Consider the following 24,227-nt stretch of genomic DNA (forward strand, 5'->3'; position numbering starts at 1 on the left):
CAAGAGACAAGTCATCCCAAGTGTTTTAACAGCGTGGTGTTCTGCTTGAGTGCTGCTGCACTATTGGTGTCAAGTAAAGAAATATCTTTCAGCAGAAAATCTGTTTTTGAAAAATCAGTTAGGCTAGGAGGCACAAATGTATTTCTGAGATGAAACACAAGCTTTGTCAGTGTAGAGCTTTAACTGAAGTTCCCAGTGTAGCTTGAACAAGCTGGTTTTACTTTTATATTAACTGAAAAAACAAGTTGGTAGAGAAGACAAGTTCTTGATCAAAACAATACTTAATACAAAAAACTCAGCTTCTTAAAGATGTTAACGATCAAAATCTGACATAACTTCAGATCACATGAAAAGAATGCTTGTTTGGGATCATTGTTTTTTTATGTGTACTATAGCATGTCATTTTTTCATCTTAATTAAACTATACTGTATTTGTAAATTGCTTCAGTGCCAGGGCTTATAAACAGAACAAAGCAGAACTATATAACACCTAATTGAATCAAAAGAAGAATTGCCAGATATAGAAGGTGTACATTGTTTTCTTGTATCAATGTGAATTAGTAGCATATAACAACATTTGTTTTATGGAATGAGAGAATGATGTAAAGGAAGCTGTTATATTTATAAGAGTGCCACGGTCACTGTATAAATTCTTCAGATATCCTCAATTTATGCATTCCTATTTATTAGAATTTCTGTCTGAAAAGTATATAACCATCCATGGCCTAAAGCCATGTACTGTATCTTATATTTCAGGTACAGGTGAACAAAGCTCATCTTAGCAGTATTGAGTCACAGATTAACTAACAATATTACTGACATCATAGCTCTAATGATCCCGACCAACCAGACCAGTATGTCAAGAGTGGGGATCAAAATTACAGTATAGGAGAAAAGCTGGGGTGTCTGAACAGAAGGTAGAAATACAGAGTGCAAACTCTAAACAGGGAGCCAGACCACACTGCCATTTATATTAGATTGGATGCTGCTGAAAGCTTTACATTTTTTGACATTATATACTCATACTCACAAATTCATTTTTCTAACTCATGGCTGTTTTATAAATTACAAATTGTTCTAAATTTGTATATTTGTGAACAAGAATATTTTCTCTGCCTGAAGAACATACTTAAATATTTCTGTCTAGTAGGATATAATACTATATAATACCAAGAATAACCCATACTTAAAAAGACATGTGAAACGGCAGATAATTTAAACAATGTTAGTTGTTAGTGTTTCCTGTTTACACATTTGTTTGCTCACTGAAGGTGTTTGTATTGTAGCATGTTTGGAAAGCCCTTCTGTTTAAATGACCTCTGAATTGTATCTGTTTGTGGTAGAACTCTCAAGGGTCGGGTGCAGCTGCTAGTAGAAGTCCATAAGTATTGGTCTCTAAAGGCAATAACAACTCATGAGCAACTCATTACAAAGAGAGAAAAATTCTAACCAGTCCTTATAACTGCAAAATGTGCTTTTGGGAAAGGTCTCTAGGAAAATAAGTGCAGCCATCACTTGCATCTCTTCAAAGATTTTGGCCCATAAATTAGTTGATTTATGGCAATGCTACACCCAGTAATACTATATTTTACTTTGTTACATTCCACAGCAAAATCACCATATTGCAATTTTTTTTTGTTTTAGTAAATTAAAATGAAACAGTTCTTCTGTACCATGGTCTAAATAGCCTTTCTGTGTCGCCCTTCTGCTGAACAATATCAATATGTTAATGGATGATCATTTTGGCTCTCCACTTAGTCCTTAGGTTTTAAGGTTTTCATATGTGATGTTAGTTGAACTTTTTCTCTTTGCATTCTTAATTGTCATTGCTTTTGTACAAATATCATACCATCATGAATAAGTCATCCCACTTTAAAGCGAGCAAGGAGCAGTTTACCATTGCACATCCATGAAGAAAAGCTCATATGCATGCTTTTCAATTTTCAGTCATACTGTATAAAAACTTTTTCACTTTCTAGTTTTATAAATGACATTATACATTGATTCTAATGTATGAAAAAATTGATAGATTTTAATACAAAATTTGTTTGCACTCTTCTTTAATAAATGAGGCTTCTTGTGTGCATCCTAAAGCCTATTATTTTGATGTAATTGAGATTTTTCTAACACATATGAGATTTACTTGGATTGGGTAGGATTTTTACAGCCTAAAATGTAATTGTTATCTTAAATCAATAAAATACATTGGATAGAGTTTCAACAGAACCAACCCAAAATCATAGTGGTTTTGATTCTCAATTTTTTCTCACTCAAAATCATGTCTAAACCTAAATGATGTACTAACTCTTTTTATTTTTTTCTCAGCAATGTACTGATGATTACAAGACTACCTGCCTCTGTTGCCTGAACTATGTAACTTTGTGATACAGCCTCACCAAAAGTAAACAAGACAAATACACCATGCATCTACAGATGAGGGTGATTTCCTAGATTTCAGTTTTTACATTAGCATTCTTCAGCCTTCTCCTTTACACTAACAATAATCAGCTTCAAAATAACTACAGAAATATTGTATAAAAATTATTTCAAGATCTTCTCATAAGTGATTTCATTTTTCTGTTGTTCAGAAATAAGAAAATACTGGGGATACATTTATTCATATTTTCTTTCATTTTAACCACTTAATCTGGTTCTAGATTACAGAGGACCAGAACTTATCCCAGCCAAACAAGGCACAAGGCAGTAACAAACTCTGGAAAGGATGCCAGTCCACCTAAGGGTCCAATCATATGTCCATCCACACAGGGAAAATTCTGGGTCACTGTTTAACCAATCCTGCACATCTCTGAAGATACAGAGGGGAAATCCACAGAGAGAACATGCAAACTTCACACAGACAACAATCAGGTAGTACTGAGACTGAGGTTGTTGGATCTGTAAAGCAGCAGTGCTAAGCATTTAGCCACTGCATTACCCTCTTTTGAAAAAGTTCTTGAAAATGAACTTAAAATATAATTGACAGAAAAATGTGTAAATGTAAATGTAAAATGATGGCAAGTAGGGAATATTTAGCTGTTTAACTTATATATAGTTTGCATTGCAAGAATTTTTTTCAAGCATAAAGGAAACATTTAGGGTCACTTCTGTTAGAAACTGAAATTATATTCAATATAACCTACAGTACCTTAAAAGGAATATATTTCTTTTCAGATTTCATAAGGCTGCAAATTTTAACAAGAGTGGCAATTGGTTTAGCCATCCCCAAACATCAAGTTAGCCCGTTCACTTGCCCTGGCCCCAAACCTGGCTTCACCAGTAGCGTACAGTAACACTTTTAGATTAGCATCTTGGTTTAGATCTTGATGTTTCCATTGACATCACAATTTGGTTGGCCCCACATGTCAGACTTGTTTCTCAACAATGGCTCTAGCAGGAATACTATTTTGCTAACATTATAGCTCCAGTGTTCAAAACATCCCCATATGTCAAGCTTATGATCTTCATAGATATTTAACCAAATGAAAGTCTCAGCCGAGGTTAGAGTGGGTAAAGTTAGGTTAGGAGCACATACTGATACAGCGCATTGCCGCACCCACAACATGACAAACCAACTCAGGATCCCAGATTTGGACCCAAGTGCAGCCATGCAACGGGTGACACCTCAGCACCACACTAGTTCAGATGGAATAGAACAAGTGTGAGGTTTTTTATGTAGGCTGGAGTGCCAATTCTGCCACCAACCCCCAGGTTTTTCCCTGCAGGTTGGAGGGCCTACATGCAGGGTTGGATGCAGATTAGCATCATATCCAGGACAGAGCAATTGCAGGTTAATGGTCTTGCGTAAGGGCCCAATGAAGTAGAATCACTTTTGCCATTTACGGGATTTGAACCAGTAAAGAGAGGGCAAAAAAGTGTACACATATCAGTTACTGTATTCATACACAATATGCTTCCTTTTGCAACTGGTTTTGACTGATATAATTGAAATATTTAGCAAAAACCAAGTAATAAATGCACAGAAACACTATTTTTTCATATTTTAAAACAAAAGATAATTAATTTAGAAAATAATTGCTTAGCGTTAATGCTTCCATTTTCGTTTTCTCTTTTAAGGATTGGCTAAATCCAGCCACTGCTTTTCTATGCAGTCAAGCTGCCAGAGAAAATCTCTTTAAGTAATTAGGAAAGAAGCAGAGAGAAAGGTTTATAGCAATACAAAACAGTTTATTGAGCTCATCGGGGATTAAAGGCAAAAGAAGAATAAATGAAAGCATAAGATGCTTAAAAAAACAAAATAAAAAAAACAAAAAAAACTTTTTCAGTCTGAGTTTTGAATATTTTTATTCAGAATTTGTAAGGATGAACTTTATGGGTAAAGTAAATCAGTGGGGAGCAAAGTAAAATAACACTGAAATACATATATTACATATATTTTATACATACTGTATTACATATATTAAATACATATATATTGTATATAAGGAATCCATAGTTGTACTTTTAAAAACAAATTTAGGAAAATTACATACAAGGCAGCACTAAAAAATCAAAGACACGAATTATCATTGTGCATCTAAGAACAGCATTAAAGCTAACCACAGCACCCAAAATATGTCCAAATCACTGTTTGCTAACCTAGTAGCCATACATGCTGGAAAAATATATATGATGTTAGTAGGCCTCTTATTATAAAATTAAAATGTGTGCCAAAATAGTATGACTGTGGAGGGAAAAAATAAGCATCTTTTATGTACCGTATATACTCGGGGATAAGTTCTCCCTCTGATAAGTTGGGAGTTGATTTTAACGTATAATTTCTGGTATTTTATAATGTCGGTCATATAAGTCAAATGTGGAAAACTCATGCTATTGGTCCAAGAGATTATGATATACTAACACCCACCTGAGACAGATAATCATGGAGCACACTGCCTTTTTTTCTATGTTGGTGCGGCAATGCACTGTATCAGCGTGTGCTCCAAAGCTCTCTCTTGCTCTCTCTACTGTGCCTACTTGACCACACGGTAATATCTGAACTATTCCAAAGCAACATTTGCACTGATTTGTGTTTTTTGTATCTCACACCCTCATACACCTTTATTGTAAGAGCATCCCTTATCTAGGATGGAGCATTCGATCAGAAGAAAATATGAAGCTGGTTTTACATTAAAAGTTGTTGAAGTGGCAAAAGAAATTGGTAACTGCGCTGCTGCAAGAAACTTCGAACTGAGAACTGGTGCAAAATTGGAGGAGGGAAGAAGATGTAAAAAAATTTTAAGTGTCATATTTTTGAACGGGAGCATAATTTGTATGATCGATTTTTCGGGTATCAAGACCCGACTTATACGTGTGTATATACAGTATGTATAAATTACCTGAAAATCAAGTAATGTTAACCTAAGTAGTACTTTAGAAGTCAATTATTAAGCTGAAGAAATATCAAATTGTTTTACTGCGTACATGAAGCAAAACATTTTTATGATGAGATGAAATGAAACGTTGCTAAAACTCTTTTAATGGGGGGTGAAAACAAAAGCTGGGTGGCATCAAGAATTAGCGATAAAACTAAATGTCGAGAAAAGTTGCCAAGAATGCATTGCATAGTTTTTACACTAGATGGTAGCACAGACTGCAAGATGAACAGAGTTCTGGATCTTTCCTTACAGCTCCAGCAAATACTGTGTGTCACTCTTTTTGAAAGAAATCGTAGCCAGTTTCGCTTTGTTGATGGAGTCTGTAATGTTACATGAGATTTTGAGTTGTCACAAAAAAACAACAATGACATTGTTGGTGAGATGTTCCCGAGCATGAGTGAGAGCAATGTCATCTGGGGAGAATATCCAGGCATTGATCCCTCTGACATCTCTTGATCGAACAGGTAGAAAAAACTTTAAAGTGTGAATTTACAAAAGCATGTAACAGTTGCTTTGAATGGTAAATGCACTTCCAAATAATTAAATATAGATTGTGTATACCTTTGGTAGTTATAGGTTTTCCACAATTTGAATAAATAAAAGCATATTTGATATCTTTCACATAAGTTGTGTTTCCTCTACAGAAAAAAGGCTAGAGCCATGACAGGAAAAAAAATCAGCTTCAAACAAGTTAATGCAAACCATCACGATTACTGCAAGACCAGCAGAAAATATCAAAGGGAATCTGTGACAGCAAACATCTTGGTGCCAGTACAATAGTATGGTAATGCCCAGCACAGACTAAAAGACTCATGAGGATTGGCAGGAAAACAAGTGATGAGATATGCAAGGAAACTCTAAAGAATCAATAAATAAATAAATCAAAATTCAATTAAAATTATGTTAATGATTTTGTTGATTTTTATAAAATCATCTATTATTTATATTATCCTTCAATATTCTTCTTAAATCTGTGACGGACTGACGCCTTTTTCCTGCCTTGCATCCTGAGCTAGGCTAGGATAGGCAGACCCATGTGAGCCTGTTCAAGACTAAGACGGCTGGAAAATGACTAAATGATGACTATTCTTCTTAAATGCGTAGTGATTGGCGTTTAGCAACTAAGCATTTTACTACATATTGTATTGTATGTGACCAATAAAAGTTGATTTGATTTGAAATTAAATTAGTTTTCAACTGGGTGGTACCTAAAATCAAATTGTCAGGTCCACATTACAATATCTTAACCAAAGGACAGAGGGCTTCAGTCAAACCTGTGCCTTAAATTCAACGAAGTGTCACTGACGAAGTCATAAATATTTTTGCTGATCGTTGTCATCTACTGTAGATCTTCAACAGAATTTTAGGAAAATGAAAAGTCACAGAAAATATGATAAGACACTAATTTTATTTATTTTAAGTTCAATATTGTTCTGAACATGCATCTAATAATTTTAAATATGCAGGTGAACATATGCAGTGTTTGATTGTCCATTTTCTAAAGGCTTGATTTTCTTATTATGTGGCCACATGCACTTGGAGTCTATCCTAGAAGTTTTGGGATTTAATTAAATGTGTTACAACCAAAACTTCTTAAATAATAAACACATTTTCAGTATTCATTCATTCAGTGTTGTGCATCACATGCTTTCTTTCTCATTAAATGTTTTAAATAACTGACATTTAAGCAATTTTGGTATAATTAAACTTTAGATAGAAGTGACACACATTTATAGATTATCAGATTATACCAACTAAGTCAAAAGAATGACATGGAGAAAGCCAGCTGTGAATATAATGAGGTCTTTTGGTTTGACTATAATCTCCAAGGTTTAATATTAGAAAGTCAATTCATATTTCTAGGTGTTAGCAAATGTAGTAAATACATCCAGTTTTTCTGAAGTTAAGTTTAACAGTTTAGCGTTTACACATTCACCCTACCAAAACACTGTGCACTTTATTATGTCATGAATGCTGGGTCCTAACCCTTATTTCGACATGTGGAATGTGGTTTCAGTTAATCTAAAAATAAAGGCCCATCTCGGTTGCACTCAGTCATAATAAGTTGAAAACATCAACTAATTACAACTAAAAATTCTATTTTTACTTCCCTTACTTACTGGTATTTATTTGGGGTATTTTAAAATGATGAATTATTATTATTTAGACTTACTTTTTTTTTGATTCTATTAGCTGTTATATTGGCATACTTCTTTCTCTTTGCTACTTTCTATACTAGCACAAACAGGTAGCCGATATTCTCTTCTGAAGAGACTGTTTTTCAGTTTGCTCTAATAAGGTGGTTTCCAGCCACTCATGGATTTCCAAGATGCTGCTAGTTGACTGAGGTCAGGCTGCTTTTTTTCATCTTAGCTACAATGCATCCTCTGGTCAACAAAAAAGTAAACATCAATGAAGAAAAAAATAAAAGCTTTAAAAACAATAAAACACAGAAGATTGGATTTAAAAACAAAAAAATGTATTCATACACACATTTCAAAATGTGCCTTCAGAAAAGTCAAAGAGTACAAGTCTGGCTAAGCTGGAATGATATCAGCCATTCATAGCAAGCATAAAATTTGTCCCATCACAGTGCCACAATCTCCCGAAGTTTGCAACGCAATTAATCAAGAATATCCCATTAAAAAAACAAACAAACAAAAAAAAAACAATCAACCAAAAGCTCTCTTTTCTTGGAGAACTATCTTTAGGAGTGGAATTAACTGGAAGAAATTTCCTACCAAAGCCTCAGAGATCCATTATAAAATATTACTTAGGGCTTACCCTTTTAACATTTCCTAGTCAAATCTTTTCAAAATCTGGACATCAGTTGTACACTTTGCAAGACAGAGCTGGAAACATTTCAACATCTTTTATCATATTGCACCTTCCTTTTGACTTTCTGCATTAAAATTACCAGTTGGTTTACCCAGATCTCTGGTTATCAAATTTTCTTGTTTTTAGCACTTGCTTTTATTATACTGTAAATATATCATCTACCAGTGTGAACAGTTAAAACGTAAACTCCCATTTAATTCTTTTATTTTCAGAAAGTGCTTATTGTAAATCTCTTGAATTGATCAAATCCCAGAAAGTCCTAAAACTAAACTTGGCTTAGAAAAAATATCAACTGAATTCCTGCATTACTATTATTTGCTTTTTCTTTTTCATATCCATTTTAAATGTTATCTTATCTATTACAAAAAAAAATCTTGCGACGAGATGTGATCTTCTGAAAAGAGACAGTGAGACACTTCAGAGACGCAGATACACTTTCACTTTCCGTGACACGGTCAAGTCACATCATACTGACATTCATTGGAAGCATGTTCCCGTGAGACGGTGACCTAGGAAAGGAAAATAATAATCAGCCCAGAAAAAGTGGAATTGAAAACCTTGCAAGTCCAAACGGGGCCAGAAATAAAAGACAAAGAGTAAAAGACACAGTAGAACTTTATATAGACGTTCATAAACGTTGGCGCCATATGCATGCAGAGCAAGTTAAAATTATGACAGTACTAAAATTCTAAAGTGTCCAAAAAAAAAAAAAAGAGTACAGATCGCGTTCGCGCAAACAAACGAAAATTATTACTAGGTGAAATAACGGAACAGCAAAAAGTGATCGCATATATGGACATAGATGATATGTTGGGAGTATGTAGATATTGTAAGGCTTGTAGATCGTCTAATTCATGTTGCCATCAGGGAAAAGTACTGCTGCTTCCCAATGAAGAGGCGTTTCCACAAGAGTTAAATGCTTTGTTGTTTGCTGAAAGTGAAATCCACAAACACTACAGGCAAAATATATCCATCCATCCATTATCCAACCTGCTATATCCTAACTACAGGGTCACGGGGTTCTGCTGGAGCCAATCCCAGCCAACACAGGGTGCAAGGCAGTAAACAAACTCCGGGCAGGGGGCCAGCCCACCGTAGGTCAAAATATATGTGTCTAAAATAATCTTTTCGCATTAGCATGATTTAATGTACAAAACACTGATTTTCACAATAATGGACCATACGCTATGAGAATCTGTTTTCCAGGAAAAATTAAAGCTATGATAAATTTAATTTTGAAAAAATCACAATTTCGTCAGGTGTATAATTATGATCATGGAGAACCGATGCAACATAGAATTGAAAGAGTTAAACGATCTGAAGTAATAGAAATTATACAGCCTATAATAGATACAAATCCATAAGTCCAAAAGTATCACACTATACACAAAATGTATCAGCAAAACACGGACAAAGAAATTTTCTTCGATTTCTATATGAATACCACAGATCACAGTCGCATTTATAATAAACCCACATGTGCCGAATTGTCAGCGATAATAATTTCGAAAGACGGACATATCAGAGACAGAGTAGTTATTCGTGTATATCCAAAGGCAAAGCATGATTCATCATTTATGTCAAATACATTGCCACACGCCGACCCTTTACTCTTTCCTTTGCTTTTCCCAGGCGGCGAAACAGGGTGGCCGTACAATATGAAGCACACAAATTCAGAAAAACGCATAACACCCACACAGTATTTCAGGTCAAAATTAACGATACGTTCCCAGTTCTATCATCTCAATGTGTATCGCAACATTACATTATTAATGCATATGTAAAAGTCGAAGCTAATCATCTCTTCTTTATTAAATCAAATCAAGCTAAACTTTGAATGGAACATATGCAAGGTCTCATTCATCACATTCAAAATTCAAATATCAATAGTTCAGACAAATTCAAAATAGGTAAAGCAATAATATTGCCATCATCATATCAAGGTAGTCCAATAGCATTGCAACAGTTATATCATGATGCAATGGCAATATCCAGACCTATCAGTTGGCCAGATTTATTTATTACAATGACATGCAATCCACAATGGTCAGAAATCTGCAGCTTCTTGAGAACAATGCCTCCGGCTACATCGGCTCTGGATATTCCCAATTTCGTAAGTAGATTGTTTTATCAGAAAGTCTTATTTTTATTGAATGAACTTGAAACAGTGTTCGGGCAAAAAGGAGATCTTGATATGCCATTCGTATTAAAACGTTTACAGTTTCCTGTGAGAATAGCTTTTGCAATGACAATTAACAAATCACAAGGACAACAATTTGAAAAAGTCAGTTTATTTATAAGACACGAAGAAAAGATATTCACTCACGGCCAGTTATACGTTGCAATATCACACTGTAAGACCAAACAAGGAATCAAAATTCAATGCAAACTTGAAGAAAAGTTCATTCCAAATATTGTTTTTACTGAAGTTTTAAAATAAAAAGTGAACATAATGCATGTGTAACAATTCCCATGAAAAAAACACTTTAAATTGTGTTTCCATAGGACCAAACCTGGGGGTTGGCGAGCAAAGCGAGCAGGGGGCAGAGCCCCCCTAGTTTTACTTAATTAAAACTTTTGTTTGATGGCTAGAGAAATCTGATAAAATGCCTTCTGCTGTTTTCTCTTTCCCTGCCACATTTTGTTGCTGTAGCAAAATTTGAGACATATGGCTGAAGTATGTTGCTTCCTACCAGATTTTAAAGAAATCAAAAAAAAATAAAAAATGATATGAAGAGTACTTTTGGAATTAAAAGAATGTCAATGCAAAAAAAAAAAATACTACAAATAACAACAGTGAAATTTCAACAAAGAACTGTAAGATAACAGCTAATGAAAAATTCTATAAATTCCAGTATTAAAAAATAATTTGTAAACAATGCAGATATGAAATATATAATTGTAAATGCTCTAAAATGCAATTTGCTTTGAACAAAAGAAAATTTGCACAGCAATGTAATATAAGTGCTGTATACCGTCTTCAAATTCCATTATCAGAAGCTGCAGCTGACACCTAAAACAAAATCAAAATGGGCAAGCTAGACATGGGTCAGCATGCTGCACTCTGTTAAATCAGAAACACTGGACATGTAAGGGGTGAGGTTGGGGGCTGCATTTGCATGCAGTTGACAGACAGGTAATATGATTTTCCAAGTCAAAATTTTATGTGATCACCCTATGAAGTTGGAAGCCTGAGTTGGACATTTCAGAGAAAAGAAAGTCAACTGAATTCTCAGATGGAACATTCAAAATACAAAAATATAACCAGGTTTGCCGGGAAGCCATTTGTGTGGTTGAATTGCATTTGCAGCGTAAGTAAGAGAAATTTAGTATTGTTCAGTTTATGTTATTTTCTGAAAAAAAAATACAGTTAATCTTTAATCACATGTTTTTGCTGAGCAAGTAACATATTAAATTTGCATTTCTAGGAAAAATCCAACCAATCCTCTGAAGTGAGAATGCACTCCAAAAACACAGATAGCTTGTGAATGCAGCAGAGCAAACGTTTTTCATAGGTAATGAGATAGAAGAGTGGGCCCCAGATGAATTCAGATTACAAAGGCCTTGCAGATAGTGGGAAGCCACAGACATTGATTGTTACTGTCATGATTGTTATCGCTTTGCAGCACCATAATAACGTAAATTGTAACATTTTATGTAATTGCAGTTGTAGTAAAGTGTTAATAAGCTAAATGAACATGAATTCAGGATAATGTACATCCAACATATATGATCCAGCATATATGACAGTAGACCATTGACTTGTTTTCACATCAAATGTTACCTTATGGCTAATACAGTTTATGGCATCTCGCCCAGTTTTGGTCTGTGCATAGTTCCTGATGCCTACAAGTCTATAAATGGCTAATTAGCTTCAGAAAATGCTTATATTTGGGTAATATAAGAAATGTCTAGTATACTTTCTTAGTGTAAATGTGCAAATACAGCATTTCTCATTTTTAAAGCATGATGTCTTGCTTTATTGCATTGTAGAGTTCTACAAATGCTTCTGCCCAAGCATCTTTCCAGTGGTCTTTGACATGAACTGCCTGGTACACTGTGTAGACTAGTGTTAGAATAAGTCTTTCAAAATCATCTTTGTTTAAAGTCCCATTGAGATATGAAAGGCCAGAAGTCAACTGTTGAACATCCTGAAGATTTCTTGGAAGCACTTCTTCAAAAATGGCTTTGAGTTTTTCTGTTTTCTTTAGAGAAGCCAGCTCCTCATCTTTGACAGACAGTTTGTTGTTTTCAATTTCCAGACCTGAGAGCAAAATCTAAAAAGTAAAAAAAATATATATATAATATAAAATAAAATGATCTTATTCAGTAATTATGCCATATAATATTACTGTATACTCATTTTCTGTGCATTGAAATGTTTTGCATTCAAGACATAGGCAATATATGTCTAATTATAAAACTCTAAGCATATGGTGTGTGACCGAATTACCCTGCATTCATACAATATTTTCCTGGCTGACCATTCAAAGATAAAACATTTATTTGACATTTTGGAAGATAATGAATTGTAGATGTCTGTTCTTAACCAAAACAATGTGTAGGATCTCCTCTGTGAACCCAGTGGGAAATTGGCATTGATATGTTGCTTTCTGAAAGTATGTTTGGCATCACAACTTCTCATTTCTTGAGTTAGAGGTTTCTTTTTATTTTAATCAAGTATCCAGGTTTAAGCCATAGAAATCACCTCTTCCAGGCTATTGTGTTTATCTGAACAATTAGATTTACCCTATTGCAAAAAACTTTATCAGATTCCTCATTTTATAATGTACAAATGTACAGAAAAGCCATCCTTTTAATTCCTAAACTTTCTCTTTCCAATACATACAGGTAACGGTGGGGAGTAGTGTGCATAATGTGTTTACAAACCCTAAATGTGATGAAAATATTTTTAGTTTTAATCAAAGTATAACTTAATCATTGTTTAGCACTGCATTACTGTGACTCTCATTTCAATAAAACAAAATGTAGATTTCTTAAATCTGGATATAACAGATTAATATTGTAAGAACACCACTTAAACCGATCTTAACTTATTTTAAAGTGCATTATTAATGCACCTTGATTTTTCACAGCAGACAGAATTATTAGTTAAAAAATTCATAGAAGCCAGTCTATTTTTTAATTTCTCATTTATTTTTTTAACTAATCTCCCATTTTCCTCTATAAATAAATATTAATTCATTTATTCATTGAATCTGTCAGGTTATGAAATTAAATATTTTGAAACATTCTAGGCCCTATTGAAAATGGGCTTCTTATTTACATTTTCTACTTATTGCAGTCTTACAAGTACAGGGTCCATGGCAGTGATGGAGTTAGAAAAATGCTCACTGGTATGATTAATGACCACTTGAGGGTGGAAAACATATTTTATGTACTGAGCATAAAACACGGGGTACCAGGAAACAAAAAAGAGATGTGCAGGTGGAGAGGCAACTGATAATATTATCCCAGGCCACTGAAGGGTAAGTGGCACAACACATGCCAGGCAAACCTTGCCTTCTATGTAGAGATAGTAATGGTTGGCAGGCAAGCTGAATATATTGTTGCTTCCAGACAGCAGGGAAACATAGGCAGTCAGAAGGAACAGCACAATGACTGCCTTTTCAAGGTGAAGTCTACAGGGACTAACAGTCATTGCCCTTCAGCTCAATGTGTGGTAGCACTTGATATTTACGAGGTAGGAGTGGGACAATGTCTCTCTTTTAAGTGTGGCAGAAGATGCCTGATGTACTTGGGTCTCATTTATAAATCATATCATATATAACTGTATATATACAAATACAACAACAACATTTATTTATATAGCACATTTTCATACAAATAATGTAGCTCAAAGTGCTTTATTATGTAGCGCAAACGTTGGGATTTATAAAAAAAAAAAAAACTTGATGGGGAAATGTGTGTATATTTATGACAACTCTGATCAATACCTATGCAGTATTTCGGGGAAACTGGGAATGACACCATTGATAAAACAGGAAATGCATCCAAATCAGCTAAAAGATGACTCACATGCAATGTTATAATTTTATGATAGTACTAGACATTAAGCCCATTAAAATAACGGGCTCTAGAACAGTAGTGCATAAACATTTGTATGAACAGTCTATATTAAATGGCAAGGGACCTTGTATGTGGCTGTAATATGTGTCACTGTATTATGTGCCTTTAATTTTCTCTCTCAGTAATACTGGTTTGTAATTCCAGTAAAATGCCTGTAATGTTGTCTGACAGTAATACAGTGGAACCTCAGAGGAACCGAAGTAATTTCCCCCGTAGGATTGTATGTAAATACAATTAATCCGTTTCAGACCGTATGAACTGTATGTAAATATATAAAAGTTTTTAAGCACAAATATAGTTAACTATACCATAGAAAGCACAGCGTAATAGTAAACTAAATGTAAAAACATTGAATAACACTAAGAAAATCTTGAACAACAGAGAAAACTAACACTGCAAAAATTTGCGCTATAGCCTTATGACCCGCTCGCTAAAAACTCTTTTTTTAATGAGTTTTAAGCACAGGGGAAAAAAATGAACATTTGAAAAATCTGTAATTTAATAAACAACCAAGAAAAGTAACATTGCAACAATGCACGTGCGCGCCTGTGTGTGTGTGTGTGTGTGTCTCTTGCGGGCCTGCGTGTGTGTGTCTCTCGCGTGTGTGTCTCTTAAGCGCACGCCTCTATGTCTGTGTGTGTCTGTCTGTCTCGCCTGTGTGTGTGTGTCTGTCTCTCGCCTGTGTGTGTGTGTCTGTGTGTCTGTTGCGCACGCCTGTGTGTGTGTGTGTGTGTCTCTCTCGCGGGCCTGCGTGTGTGTGCCTCTCGCGTGTGTGTCTCTTAAGCGCACTCCTCTATGTCTGTGTGTGTGTGTCTGTCTCTCGCCTGTGTGTGTGTGTCTGTCTGTCTGTTGCGCAGACCTGTGTGTGTGTGCATGCACACTTCACCAGAAGACACACACACACGGACACCTGGACGCACACAAGGGTTTTATTAAAGAGGATGATTATAATGTATAATAATTTCTTGGTTATATGAATATTATAATAATTCATATTGACAAGCCATTATTATACAGTAATGTGTGTTAACATGACAAACATATTTACATGATGTACAGACTCAATTTCAGTTCCCTTTTAAGATGAACAATGCTGCACATTTTCACTGAAGAACTTTTTTGTTTTATAGTCAGTTTATATTGGCTACCTATTGTCAGTTCTCACAGAAGTGGCCAACAGATCAGGAATATCTCAGCCAAGCTTCACTCAGTCATACCTGCTGCACTAAAAGCAATTAGCTGACTAAGGAGACACTATATCCAGTTATCATAGGGTATTAATATAAATCCATTATACATTGCATATTTTTGCCAACATAAAAAGGCAATTTGCAGCACTGTCCAGCTTTCCTAACATACTTGGATCACTTTAGTGCACTCATATTGGAATAAGGTCTTTTGTTCGCTATTAGCTGTGTCGCAGGTGGCTGGGTGTGGTCGGCAATCAGCCACCTATTTAAGGAGCTGCCGCCCTGCAATCAAGGCTGGAGTCGGGTGAGGAGGAGGACAAGGTTGAGGCAGAGGAGGTGAGGAGAGGTCAGAGTGTTGTGTGAAGAGGACTGTGTTTGTTGACTTTGGGGAACTGGGGGTTTGGTGGCGGTGCACTTGACATTTGTGACTTTGTGTTAATAAACGTGTGGTGATGGAGCAAATTGTGTCCGCCTGTGTGTGTCCGGGCCGCTATATTTCACAGCTGTTTCCGTACATTCCATTAACACGTAAGTCATATGTGATACCAAGATGAGGCTGACAAATGTCTCTGTGACCGTGGTCAATCCATGATTAATTTATTTTAAAGAGCGAAGTAGCTTTGGTACACCTCAGTTTTTCATATGTTGTATATTTTTCGTCATATCAGCTATCGTGTCACTACAAGCACCTGGTAATAGCGGGTACCAACTCAGATGCTCATACCATAAACCTTTCCTGGACATCCAGAACACAGAGAAGTGCTATAATGCCACACGTGATCTCGCATGTTCAGTTACAAAGTGCAGGCAGATGCTCCTGAATGCAGGTGGCGGGGTCTCAACATTTCGGAAGGAAGGCTGCTCTACCAGCCAATGAATGTCGGCAATATCGTGATAGCATATGTATGAGCTTGATTACCATTGAGGTACATTCACGAATGCACATTCACAAGATGGATTTGATTTATAAAGTGTAAGTTACATAGAAACAAGAGGGTTGTGATTTATAAAGGGTAAGTTGCATAGAAATGTGTATAAACCAGATTTTATTAATCTGATTTTTTCTTGGCATACACTTTTCCTGTTTTATTGGAGTGTGCCTATGTTCACACTCGGATGCACGCAAAGTTTTATAAATAAGGCCCCTGCCATTTTAAGAGTTGAGGAGGCTTGGGGAGCAGTCAGTGAGCCTGGAAACGAGTTATGAAACTACTCAAACCATAGAATTATTCAAAAGATGAAATGAGACAAGATCTCACTACCAGGATGAAGAGAGGCCAAGATTATGAGAGACTGGAGATGAGAGAAGTACACTACTTGAAAGTTGCACAAACCCCTTAAGATTGGAAGGGTGCAACCAAAAGAGGAACATTTATGTTCTCCATTTCTTCTTCCCTGCTTCTGAGTCTAACTCATAATAAATGCATCATATATTGAATATCTTTGAACTCCTTGACCAAAGTTTTGTCATTAATAGAAATGTTGTTTCTCAAGACATGGTCTGTCATGTTTTGCCCATTTTATGCTGACCTTTTCTGTAATTCTAATGCCAGTTATTCCTGTGTTTTACTTTAGATGTCTGGTAACCACTGTATTTTCAAAAGATGAAAGTTAAATTTCTAATGTTTACCAGTTAACCTGTGCCAAATGTGGTATTTTAATATTATTTAATGAATGTTGGCCCACATAACACCTAATGTAGTCTGAGACTGATGTGTCTCAAACTCAGCTATTCAAACCTACTATACTCCCACTGAGCACTCTGGTGTGTAAAATGGTTGCAGTAATAAAAATTGAAGCCAGGTTATTTTAGTTCTTTCACTGTGTCTTGGCTCTGTCCATCAGTGCTCTCTCATTGGACTGTGCTTTGGATACAGCCAATGGGAGATGCACAGGAGGTATTCCGAGTACATGCCAACCCACCTCAACTGAAGAAGCAGCAGTACAATGTCAACGTCTTTATGTGTAGCCAAGCTCCTTATCATCTTAATTAGAGTGATCCCATCTTCACTGCAAAGGAACCTTATCTCAGCTACTTGTGATCTTTTTATTTAAGTTACTACTCACATCTTGAGACCATAGCCATGCAGACTCACAGGTAAATTTGCAACATCATCTGCTAAGAACCTGCTTCACCACCACATTCCAGTAAAACATTTGTAAAATTGCTTTTACTGAACCAATTTATTGGTCAATTTCTTGATCACCTACACCCTAACTCATGGACGAGAACCCAATTTGAACTCCTCTATTTAAGAAACAATCTAAGCCCTTAACTGCAGTGAACATACCACTCTTTCCAGGACAGGGACATTGACCTTAGATCAGAAGTGATAATCCTCATTCTAGTTATGCAACATTTTGCTATTAACCATTCTGCTGTGCACAAGAGACTGCAGTATGATGAACCCAAAAATACAGTATCAACAATAATCAATATATTTGAAACCCTTAGGTAAACCAAACTGGATACCTGCCAAACCTCAGGTGCATTTTAATATTCTGAATAAGAAAATCATAAACAGCAAAGGAGAAAACTAAGGATCCATTGATGGAATGAAAATGAAAACACCCACATCGAATAGTCTCAGCCTAATATTAAGTATTCAAACTTTCCTTTTCTGGAACCTTATATTCTAGAAGCACCTTCCACAAAATACCATAGTGTCCACGGTAATAATCTTCTTACAACCTAACTTAGAACATGTAAACAGAATTGAAAACTCCACTGATCCCTCAACTGTTATGCAAGGGCAAAGAGGATGTCCACTGTTCTAGTCAGGATAGAATTCTAGTCACTCTTCCTGAACCTAAGGTTAAATTAATGAATGGAGTCTTTATTCCCTTACCTTTGGCATAGTATTTCCAGGGAAGCACAATAGCGAAAACATCTCCACAATACACAATGACTTCAGCATCTTTGGTAAGTCCCATCGACCCCAGCAACCTTGCTGCTATGGCACTTTTAATCACAGCAGAAACCTCAGGCAACTATAGCGCTATATTACATCACCTGATGGGTCATGTTCAATGACTTTAGGAACTCCTCAAAGTGCTACTTTTACTTTTCAATGAAATTCAAAGCTGAGGTCAATTTTTTTCCACCCTTTCTGACAACTTAGTCCTTAGATGGCTTATGAATTAACTGAACTGGACAATCTCCTCCACAAAGTCCAGCTCCAAGTCAACTGAATATCTGTTTGGGAGGTCAGAGGCTTGTTTGAGCAGGTCTTATACAGACAGGGCAGAAATATGGTTTAGGATTCCAAATGTGTAACTGCAATCATCTTCTGTAGGCAGTCTATCCACAACAACCAAATAAACATCTACCAGAAAATACAACCACAGGAGTTATAGATTAACCAAGACATGTTTTGTGTTTTCTTCATCGTTGTAAACTTAAAACTTGGGCCTCAAATGTATCAAATTGAGGTTGAAAATTTATTACCGAGTTTCTCCAAAAATAAGCCCTAGTCAAGATCGTCAGCTGAAAATTAAGGTGCCTAAAGCCAGGTTTATACTTCATGCAATATGACATGTGTGCCCGAAACATCCATTAAATTCTGAGGACACCTTGCCACAATATCTCTGAAAAGTATGTTTAGTGATTACATCCATCAATTTGGGGATGCATCCATTCCAGCAGCATTGGCGCAAGACAGAAACAAAATCCCTGGACTGGGCATCAGCTCATCGCAAAGTGAACACAAGCAGACACATACACTAACATGATTGTAGCTTCACCAAATCCCCAAACCTTCATGTCTTTGGATGGAAAATTGAGCACACTGTGGAAACCCACCAGGAAAACATGCAAATTCCAGGCAGGGATCACAAGGGATGTGACTCCCTGCGAGACAGCAGTGCTACCACTCTGCCACCCCATATGTGTAACTATTAACAGTATTTATTATTTATCTGTAAAATGTAATATACATATTTTAATACATTTCATCATGAAAGTGATATTAAGCAAAAATCTAAGAATTCTAAATGTCCAGAGAGCTGGAATATCATAAATTTAATGTGTTCTGTGTGGCAATCTATTGCTGCTTGCCGCTGCTGTCACGTCAGGAGGAAGCCCCAGCAATTAACAACTGGATTGGTTTTAAAATTACATTTACGACAGTCTACTTTAATGATAAAGTAAACTATGAAGTTAAAGTGGACATTTTGAGTTTAGAGCCGAAATTTCCACTTTAATCACCAAATAGACATTTCATAATGTCCTAAATTTTGTTTCTCTGTGTTCTCAAATATGCCACTGTACATTCTGACGGTATTGTGAAGGTGAAAAAAAAAAAAAGACGGCACAGAAGATGGTATGTGAGACTTTTAAAATATATTATGACATTACTTTGGGGAATACATTTGTATGTCGGCATTTTGCTCCACCACATCGAACCATTCATGAAACATCGAAGCACACACATCGATCCTAAAGGATCCTAAAAGTGGCTGGAGTAGCAAGAAATTCAGGCTGGAATTCAGGGTTTGAACGTGGAGAGGTATGATGGTGTTCTTAGAAGAAGATATGACAATATTTGGATAAATGTATATTGTTGTACATGAATAAAGCCCTAGTGCATCTTTTGGATCAAAAATTAATATAAGATCTGGTCTTATTTTCGGGGAAACACAGTATGTAATTCAGTAGTGATCTCACTAAATCCACAGCATTACACAGGTCACAGCAGTGAAACCACTTGCCTTTTTAAAGCATCAGATAATGCTATGTTAAATTTTGCACAGAAGGGCAATCTCAAGTTTGTCGATTTGTCTCCACAGTGAGCTTGCTTAATTTCTGATTGCCACATTGTGATTACGGTTATTTGCAATGCTCATCAATGATTCTTGAATGTTGTCATAATTTATACTCAATTCCTGGGTGACATTTGTGAGTGAAGCCTATCTGGTATTACAAAGAGACATCAAAGTTTCAATTCTTTGTTTGCTTAGGGTTACTGTCCTGCAGTCACCACTTTTCACCTAATGGCTGACTTGAAGCAAAAGTTCAATACATTTTGAACAAGCTGGAAAATATTTCTTATTTCAACAAAAAAGCTGACACTCTTCAATCCAACTAGATTCAATGTGTGTGCAACACATGAAATCCACTAAACTAGTGAACTGATCTCTTGATGTGGGCTTGAAAAGCCTTTATATGCATATTAGCAGAATTGTCATAGCACTGTCCCCTGCAGCTGATAATGTCAATACTTATCTGTTCTAAAACCTGAGCACAGACTTGCATAAAGATTCCTCTGTGTGGCTCGTAATGGACAGAAATCTTAGGAATCACTCCTGAGTGTGTCCATCAGATGACACGTAATTTAAGATAAATGTAAGCTGATATACATGTGAAACATCTGAACTTGAATCCACACTAAATGAAAAACATTTGATTATTTTGACTTCACTGAGATACTCATACAGAATGTGGTGTCCTATAAATTCAATAAATTCTTCACATATGTCACTCTATGTGATTCTTCAAAAATGGATCAGACTCACTTATTAATTCTAGAATGCAAATTTAATTATCATTATCAGTCCTGCTAAAAATATCATTAGAGTATCAAACAGCTAATTCCCATTCTACCAAAATCTTAAAAACAGCAGACAACTGTTCTCAAAACTTCAGTCCAGTACACACACTCTGACTCAAAGTGTTTTTCCAGGTCTGTGTCTATTCTTTTGCCGCTGGATGCTAGTGTAATGTAAGTATTGCATTTCTATGGTTTTCACTATTTTCATGCTCTCTATGCACTGTGGCATATTTCCAGTCACAAAACTGGTTTAAAAGCAGAACTGACAGTTACTATGGCTGAAGATATGGTACACGAACCGAAATACAGATCTGGTGAATAGAAATACAAATGCCATTGACTTGAGATGTGCTTAGCATGTACAAGCTTGAATTTGATGTGAAATTTGGAAAATAAATTGTTTGTTGTTTCTGTGTGTATGAGTATTTAGAAGCTTTAAATATCAGCATCCTGATTTTGACAGGCTTCTGGTCCTTCCTTAGTATGGTAGGCATGGACTGAATCATCAGTCTTTCCCCACTGAACAGGATCAGTACAATAAGGATCTACTACAGTGCGGAATGTCAATTTTGTGCCTTCTGGTTTAGCTGATAAGCACATCTCAGGTTCAGATTATGGCGCAGATGATGCTCTTATGTTAAAGTTATAACTAGCAGTAACACTAACTGTTAACACTGTCTTAATTTCAACACAAAGTCTGAGACTGTGAGAAGGACAATGACAATTGACAATGACAAAGCTATTCATGATTTAGCCCCCCCATACCTGTCTAACCTTCTCCACATCGTCACCCCTTCCCGTACTCTTAGATCATCCTCCTCAATTAAATTGACTGTTCCTTCCGCTCGTCTTTCCACAATGGGGAACAGAGCTTTCAGTCGTTCTGCCCCCCGACTTTGGAATGCACTGCCTCCTGAGATTAGAAACATTAATTCATTCTCTCTGTTTAAGTCTTCAGTTAAAACTCATCTTTTTAAACTTGCCTTCTCTATGTAAACACTGTACTGTATTGTGTGTTGGGTGTTGTGTAAAGTGTACGGTGTCCTTGAGTGTTTGAAAGGCGCCTATAAATAAAATGTATTATTATTATTATTATCTTGCTACTGCATTACTATCAACAGATTTTAAAATACCGTATCTGTTAATTTAGTTGCCTTTTTTAACACCTCTTTTTCTTTCTTCTTCTTTACTTTCTGGGCTCCACTGTCAAACTTTCCCAGTGCCTTCCTTGACTATACAGTATATACATTAAGTTAAAGAAACACTGAATTACCTTCTCTGACACAACCTTGTAGCCTTGCTAATGACAAACATATAAACCAATTAACAATAAGCAGGCATTACAGTCATACAATTGAACAAATAAATACTTTCGAACAATACATGTATTTGCACTCTAGAAATTTCTTGAATTAGGGTGCTTGCAGTGCAGCATAGCATTTGCTTACAAAAATTTCCCATTGAGGTTATTTTGGATAGTGATAAGCAAGTTCCACTGAATTAATTTTGCCAAGAGTTCAACAAAAGGGATGGTGTTTAGTTTGCTCTTTATTTTCACTTGAAAACATCTTACCTTTAATTGTTTTTTTTTTTTTTGCAGACCAAGTATCAAATCAACATCAATCTGGGATTTTCCCCAAAAATCCAATCAGAAATTCACATAAACACAATAGAATGAAAAGGTGAAATGTCACTTACTGTCTTTAATGAAACTGATTCCAATGAACAAAACATTATTACTTACTTTGTAGTAACATGCACATCTGATAATTAGATTAGTGGCTATGAATCCGGGGTTAAGGTCTTTGGATGAATTATGTCACAGTAATATAGTTTTTTATTTCAAATGGATTAAGTCCTTTCCTTGGGTTCTTTTGCATTGTGAGTAGAATTAGACTGCAGTAAATTAAACCAACAGATATTTTTAAACAACTTTGAGTCCAGTGATTTTTGCATTCATGTTGTATTTATGTTGAGACTGGTTTGTGATTCATTCAGATTTTTTTTTGTGTGTTTTTCTTGCATGAAAAATTAAAGCAATTCAATGTTTACTGTAATACTAGGCAAATGTAAAATCTACCAGATGCAGATTAGCTCACTCACTTCATACAAATGCTGAAATGTAAAGCACTGAGTCATAGCTTTTTATTATTAAAAAGTGTATGGAAAAAAACAGCTTTGTTACTGAAATCATTAAGAAAAAATATTCAGTAATGAATTAAAATATATGGCTACAGCACTTCGTCAATGGTGGCACCTCTGTTAAATTGCAGGTGACTAAAAATTCTCATAATTGCTATTCTGAGCCATTGTGGCCAAATCTTTTCTTTGCCCTTCTACTACCTCCACACCTTCAGAGTGCTTGCTCTCTGCTGTGGGGAGCAGTGTGTCCAAATGTCAATCAGGTTTAAACCCAGAGTATGTTAATACTTTCACTTTTCCATAATTAGAACAATGGATTGATCTAAAAGTTAACAAACTAAAGACAATGTTATACAAAATAGTGAGGATATCTGTAGCATTTTCTTTGTAATTAAGTTCACTGAAAGCAAACAAGTAATTTTATAATTTTAATTTAAGCCTTTTTAATATTGCAAAATACAACCTTTTTGTAACAATACAATAGTTCTTAAGAATTCTGTACAGGGGGTCCTTGGGTTACAATGTCTCGACATACGTTTCGAGTTTACAACGCTCACTCCCATAAAAACTTAAAAAAATTGAGACGTGAGAAGGAATAAAGGTAAGGATTTTTATTTATACTAATTTTTTTGGTTACTACAGTACAATGTACAGTACAGTATATTTATGTCCTTTTCCTTCTTCTGTGGCTTAGTTGTGTTTTTATTTTCTAGATTATGATTTTGCAAATGTGTTAGTGACTTAGGCTAGGGTGTTTTTCGACTTACACCAAAATTCAGGTTACGTCACTGTTGTAGGAACGGAACTGTGTCGTAACCTGAGGACCTCCTGTATTCACATATAGTGGACGATAGGGGACTCTCAGATCCCAGTCCCAGAACACAACTATAATAAGCAAGTCTCTAATAAAATGAATGACCTTTATTTCTGTACAAATATAACATTTTACACCTGCCATATCTTCATAATCAGTCTTTCTCCTTTGTCCCTCCTCCCTACTCTTCTATTCCACACAAGTAATATCCCCAACTGCTTACCACTTG

General features: G+C 35.6%; 2 protein-coding genes across 4 annotated transcripts in view; one reads left to right on the forward strand and one right to left on the reverse strand.

Moving 5' to 3' along the window:
* Nucleotides 1-6,146, forward strand: part of zgc:110789 (Xan_ur_permease domain-containing protein) — a 185,044-nt gene extending 178,898 nt beyond the window's left edge. Inside the window, exon 13 of one of the 2 annotated variants that reach the window (XR_005635637.1) lies at nucleotides 6,020-6,146. The gene's annotated coding sequence lies outside the window, so the exon portion shown is untranslated. Of the gene's footprint in view, nucleotides 1-2,325; nucleotides 2,397-6,019 lie in introns of those variants that run through there. The other variant, XR_005635636.1, reaches the window with a different exon arrangement.
* A 4,547-nt stretch (nucleotides 6,147-10,693) lies between these two features.
* LOC120539634 (protein FAM180A) overlaps nucleotides 10,694-24,227 on the reverse strand; it is a 115,884-nt gene continuing 102,350 nt past the window's right edge. For both annotated transcript variants that reach the window (XM_039769947.1, XM_039769946.1), the window contains one exon: nucleotides 10,694-12,490. In XM_039769947.1, the coding sequence (XP_039625881.1) occupies nucleotides 12,173-12,490 (318 nt within the window). In that variant the 3' untranslated portion in view covers nucleotides 10,694-12,172. The remainder of the gene's footprint in view (nucleotides 12,491-24,227) is intronic.

The sequence above is a fragment of the Polypterus senegalus genome, chromosome 11 (genome assembly GCF_016835505.1).
Source record: "Polypterus senegalus isolate Bchr_013 chromosome 11, ASM1683550v1, whole genome shotgun sequence".
In the NCBI taxonomy this organism is placed as follows: Eukaryota; Metazoa; Chordata; class Cladistia; order Polypteriformes; family Polypteridae; genus Polypterus; species Polypterus senegalus.